At 38.7% G+C, this 5,884-nt stretch overlaps 2 protein-coding genes across 2 annotated transcripts in view; one reads left to right on the top strand and one right to left on the bottom strand.

Annotated features, from left to right (window-relative positions):
• Positions 1-3,984, top strand: part of LOC109841281 — a 7,956-nt gene extending 3,972 nt beyond the window's left edge. Inside the window, exons 2-6 of the mRNA XM_020410205.1 lie at positions 283-567; positions 1,048-1,221; positions 1,327-1,433; positions 2,500-2,834; positions 3,212-3,984. Coding sequence (XP_020265794.1) covers positions 283-567; positions 1,048-1,221; positions 1,327-1,433; positions 2,500-2,834; positions 3,212-3,768 — 1,458 coding nt within the window. The 3' untranslated portion in view covers positions 3,769-3,984. The remainder of the gene's footprint in view (positions 1-282; positions 568-1,047; positions 1,222-1,326; positions 1,434-2,499; positions 2,835-3,211) is intronic.
• Positions 4,623-5,884, bottom strand: part of LOC109841280 (autophagy-related protein 11) — a 16,185-nt gene continuing 14,923 nt past the window's right edge. Inside the window, exon 5 of the mRNA XM_020410204.1 lies at positions 4,623-5,259. Coding sequence (XP_020265793.1) covers positions 4,879-5,259 — 381 coding nt within the window. The 3' untranslated portion in view covers positions 4,623-4,878. The remainder of the gene's footprint in view (positions 5,260-5,884) is intronic.

Genomic DNA, 5,884 nt, shown 5'->3' with positions numbered 1-5,884 from the left:
CCCCCCACCCCCACCCCCACCCCCACAAAAAAAAAAGAAAAAAGGTCGATGCTGCTCTAATTCTTGCTTGATACGCAACTTCTGGTTAAAGAAAGCTATCTTTATTGGGCGTTGTGTTGCATAAGTGCACTTACGTATAGCGTTCTCCTTTTTTTGGATAAAAGCGAGATTCAATGCTTTGCGAGGGCTGAAAAAATTATCCAGTTTGTTAGACTGCTTTTGTCATTGATGTCTCTATCATTTTCGTTTTTGTATGCTCATGACTTTGTATTTGCATAACAGTGGGATGTAGATGCTGAAATGGTTCCACCGCAATCCATACAATGCAGTTTGCTTGATGAACCTAGCCCACTTGGTCTACGCCTGAAAAAGAGTCCATCTTTTCTGGATCTGATTCAGATGAGGCTTTCTCAAGGAGGTTCTGCTACAGCTTCTTGTATTGCAGGAAGCGGAGGTCTTGAAGGTGGGAAAAAGAAGGATCTGAAGTCTACTGCTGTTTCAGGAATTACTGACAAGTTAAAGGCTTCAAACTTTCCTGCTTCTCTTTTGAAAATTGGCTCTTGGGAGGTAAGCACAAGTTTTCCTTTCACTGCACTTGTACCTCGTGTATTAAGCGTTAACAATTTGTTACTTGTTGAAATACCTGCTAGAGCATTCAACTTTATTTGGATGTGCATTCATGTCTACAACCATAATTCAGAAAATGGTTCTTCTCCCATAGCTGTGGTAAAAAGTTAGGTTACCGTATGGTCACATAGCTACACGAAGATGGTGACACTGTATCATCCTGTCAATTTCTTTATTCCTTGTCTACATATCTCGGGAGACATTCATATCCTGAACTGCTTTAGTTTGGTCTAAGATGCCTGAACAGGACCATTTTGTGTTTTCCTCTGGTTGCAACGGAAGAGCAGAATTTTTTTTATAAGACTCAATGATGCAGGGTAACCAATTAGCTTAGCTTAATGAGTGATGCTTTTTTATTCTTTTTAAAATTCTGTCCTTATCACAAATAGCTGATTACTCACTGATTCTATTACTAAACAGTGTGTCTCAAGGTATGAAGGTGATTTGGTTGCAAAGTGCTATTATGCAAAGCATAAACTCGTGTGGGAGGTTCTTGATGGTGGTCTTAAGAGCAAGATTGAGATTCAATGGTCAGATATAACGGCTCTGAAAGCGAGTTGCCCTGACAATGCCCCTGGGACGTTAGATATAGTGGTAATGTTGCTCTTAACACATTATGTAAATCTAAATTTTTTTCTCTTTTCTCTTTTTCTTTCCGTCTTATCTCTCTAATACGGCCCACTTCTTGTTTTTGTTTAGTTGGCTAGGCAGCCTCTTTTCTTTCGAGAAACCAATCCACAACCCCGGAAGCATACGTTGTGGCAGGCCACTTCAGATTTCACTAATGGTCAAGCAAGCATACATAGGTAAACATACATCTTATATTCTGCTTAGTTTTAATAGCAGTTGACTCATACGCAATCAGGTGGCTTCATATTCAAGATTGAGAAATTTGGTGTATGTTCGGCATCTGCCTTTTTCAAAGACAATGTAGATAGTTTAGTTCGAAGTTTCTAACTGATTTGCAGCGGGCATGAACTGAGCCGGTCTAATGTCTCCTTTCCTCAGTATTATCATTCTCCAATCATACCTGTTCTTTTTCCCCCTTTCCCACTATCTACGTTTTTACTGTGTTTACTTTTGTGTTTCTCTTACCTGCCACTTTTCTATCTCCACATTTGTGAATGTATCTAGGCTTAATTACAATCTTGTGCTGGTATAGATTGGTGTGCATTGGCTCTTGTCTACTAGCCTGAAAACAAAATGAAGATGTTTATACATCAATATATTTACATGTTGCAACTATTATTAGCATAGTTGTATACTTGTATGTATTCGCACATGGTCAGTAAAGGATTAATCCTAATGTAAAGGTCATGGACATGATAGGGACATGGTGCTGAGTAATTCTTCTGTTCTTTTAGAATATATTATGCAATAGATGAATTGAATGATTAGGTATGGAAAATTTTAATGAATAACATAATCGTGTAAAAGCTTCGTAACTTAACCAACTTCTTTACTTTCAGAGCAAGTTGGTTTAAGTTGATGAAATAATTATGACAATGTTATTCCATCAGAAATGTTTAGATAGCAATCTGTCTGTATATCTTTCTTTTTTGTTTCATTGATGGTGACTGGTATCATGTCTCTTTCCGCTCTTATTTACTAGCGTGTCAGAAGCTTGATTGACGTAGAATGATTGATTTCCATTGCTGCATATTGCATACCAATCTGAAAGTGAGTATAATCTAGTAAGGTTTAAACTTAGAAGGGTCTGATTCTTATTTCAGGTATGTGTAAAAATTCATACAATTAACCATATTAGTAACTAATCAAATGTAGACAGTGCAGTTCTAATAAATGAAAGATAACTATTGAACTGTAATTGTGGCATTTCCTCTTCTAAGTTTTATGAATTCCTTTTCGTAGGAGGCATTTTCTTCAGTGTCCACCAGGCCTGTTAAGCAAGCATTTTGAAAAGCTTATTCAGTGTGATCCACGCCTAAACTCACTTAGCAGACAGTCTGAGGTTATCTTAGAATCTCCCTACTTTGAACCACGGTGTTCTGTATTTGAGGACCATGACGAATCGAAGCATCATGGTTTTGATGATCTGAAGGATGGATTTGGTTCCAAGATGTCAATATTCCAAGATGCTATGTCACCATGTGCTGCTCCTTCATCTTCGACTAAGAATGAAATAAGGCCTCCTATTGGTAGAACGCCAGACAATGTTCAACATGAGGCCCTTTCACCTAGCTCAGGTATTTCTACAAATCTGCTATAATATAGGATTCATTGCTTGTTTTTGTGTGCATGCCCTTCAGTGTGTTAAGAGCAAATATCAAAGATTATTTTCTGTTCAAGCTTTTCCCATTTAATTTTCCCTTTCTATATGTTTCTGATGTTATGAGCAATTAGTAACTACCTCCGTAGTTCCTGGATCATTCTTTAGCTGTGTTGTTAAGGTCTCCATCCTAACCGCCATGCTGCTTAATTTTTCATGGGCTCGTTGATCTGTTTTACTGGGAACAATTTCTTAGAGGTTGATATAAGATTTTGCTTGAAGCATGAATGTGTATTCTGCTATTTTCTTTGGGCATGTGTTATCCTCGGCCTAACTTTTTAAATTATATTTCAGTAATGGACAGTCAAGTCATGGAAGACAAGCCTACAATTAGCACAACTAAAGAGTTGAACGACACCAAGCGCTGGGATCAAATCAAAGTTCCGGGACTTCGCTCATCCATGTCGGTGACTGACCTAGTGAACCACATTGGACACTGTATCTCCGGGCAGACAACTCCGGGCAACCCTATTTTACCAACCGACTCATCACTGAACAAATCTCTGCTGGAGGATCTGACACAATACCTTCTCAGCGATTCCCAAATCACTTCGGCTTCTAATGAACAGTCTCTCATGTCTAGGGTCAATTCCCTATGTTGCCTAATCCAACACAAAGACCCTGAGAAGGCTCAAACTACAGCAGGTGATGATAATGATGCTTCAGATGATGAGCATAAAGAGGAAAAGAAACCACTGCTTCATGTCTCTGATGAAGGAGAGGATTTTAAACCGCCGAGCATGTCAAGAAAGGAGTCATATGGTGAGCTGCTGATGCATCTCCCTAGGATTGCGTCGTTACCACAGTTCTTGTTTAATATCGCAGAGGATTCGGATAACCAGGCCAGATGAACATTTGACTGGGTCTTTATGCATCCTATCTGTGAATAGAACTCTGGAGGTGTAATGATGATGCTTAGGTAAATGTTCTTAGGGTTCAGAGATTGGTAACTTGTCCAATTTGAACGGCGTTGTATGTTGGGCTTGTTTTTGTTGGTGTTGTACAGATGACAGCCTTCATGTGAATCAGAACCCCGTAATCAACGAACATGTGAAAGTTCTTGTCAAGTCTCTCTTATTGAAGTGCAGATAATTGTTTGAGTCGGACTATCACTGACGGCTAACCGTCAATGATATATATCGCCGACGGGAATTTAGGCATTCTTGACGGGAAAGCACGTCAAGGATGCCTATTTTTCCACTAGTGAACAGGAAGCGGAGGGGAAATTTGACGACTCGGCTTGTTATGATTAGTTTGTGGAAGATGGGGGAGCTATTTAGCTGTGGCTTTGCGTGTTCGAATGGTAAAATTTCTCATGTTGACAATCAAGTATATTCACTGTAGCAATGCTTTTTTTCAGTAAAATCTAAAATAATTAAATTCATGAGACTATTTACGACTATACTTCAAATAAATCACAAAACCACATATAAATCATCTGAATCATATGAGATTATTTTGGATCCCGGAATATGGAAGCAAATATGGGTACGATGCCTGCTAAGAACAAGAGACTGATGCAGTTCATCAATGCTTCTGGAAATGCCCAAAAATTTAACGTAGACCCGCAACAATTTGACAGTTTATCTCCCCAAGACCAAGTACTGATAATAACTCCATTGCGACGAAACCACCCTGAAGAGCCAAGTTCAAATGCAATCACCAAATCAGAGTAAATGAAATCATCAGTCAAAGCCCAACCTAGCAAGTTATTCCTTTCGTTTTCCTCCCATGAGCCATCATCTTGACTGAATGCCATTAAAAGAGTTTAAATAATATTCACATATCCTAACCGCATCGAACCAGGAGGTTGGGTGCAGTATATACACAGATGAGAAGTAGCAACATAAGAAAAGAGTATATAATCTATACAAAAGACGATACCACCCACCATAGGTATGTTCATAATATTTACACTTATTATAATTTTTCTTCCTTCATTTCAGCCGAAGGCGAGGAGATCAGGAAGGAGATGAACCAATGGTATCGGGTAGCATCGCTACTGTCACTATGAAATATTCACAACCACCGGGAAGTCCATAAGTGTTAGATACATCACAAGAAACTGGAGATAGCCGGTTGCTGGAGCTTTCAGAAGCATCAGAGTCAGTCCTTGGTGAAGTTGGCAGCCTCACAAATCGACGCTCAATGTGCACAATTTGCCCGATTATATAAGTGGGTTTTCCAGAATACTGCTCGGTAAAGAGGGCTACAGATTCTGATGAGAGGTAGTAGTTGGAAGAGTTTCGGTGGATGGCTGCATAATGCCCAGCAGAGTTTCGAACGAAACAAGCAAGCTCGTGGACTTCAAGATGAACAAAAGATATCTTTTTAGTGCTTGCCTGTTCCAAAAACCTTCCATCAGTCAGGATGAGCCCAAACAGTAGATCAAAATACACCTCTACCAAAAAATATCAGATATTTATCTTCATATCTACCAAAATTGAGAAATCTATGTTTAGTTTGCTACAAAATAACTTGCAGCAAATGTGGCAACACCAAATGTTGCATGAGATCATCTTCTAATCCATTGTTCGGAAATTTGCAATTTTATTCGGGGATTTCCAATGCAAATTCGATGCTTGGTTGAAAACCAATTGGTGTAGAAGCTAGATGATTCTCTTATTTTGAATAAGATTTTTTTTAATGATGTAGAATTATTTGTTATTTCTTAATTTCCTTATTTGGAGGTTGCAGCATTTCTGCAACTTTTTCTACACATGTAAGAACATTTATCTTTCCTAATTAAAATGTTGCAAACCAAACAATGGAAAGATAAATCCGGTTACAGTATTCACATCTGTAGCTCTATTTCCGCTCAACCAAATAGCCCCTATATCTAAAATGTCACAATGACCTACGTACGAAATCAGCATGATCCATCGCATTGACTGGGAGCACTTGGCTAGTTCTTTTCTTTTTCTTTTTCTTTTTCTTTTTTTCTTTTTATTTTTTGGGGTGGGGGGG

This window comes from Asparagus officinalis, chromosome 5, assembly GCF_001876935.1.
Source record: "Asparagus officinalis chromosome 5, Aspof.V1, whole genome shotgun sequence".
Lineage (NCBI taxonomy): Eukaryota > Viridiplantae > Streptophyta > Magnoliopsida > Asparagales > Asparagaceae > Asparagus > Asparagus officinalis.
The sequence above is the reverse complement of the archived record's forward strand: the minus strand, read 5'-3'. Positions and strand labels throughout refer to the sequence as shown.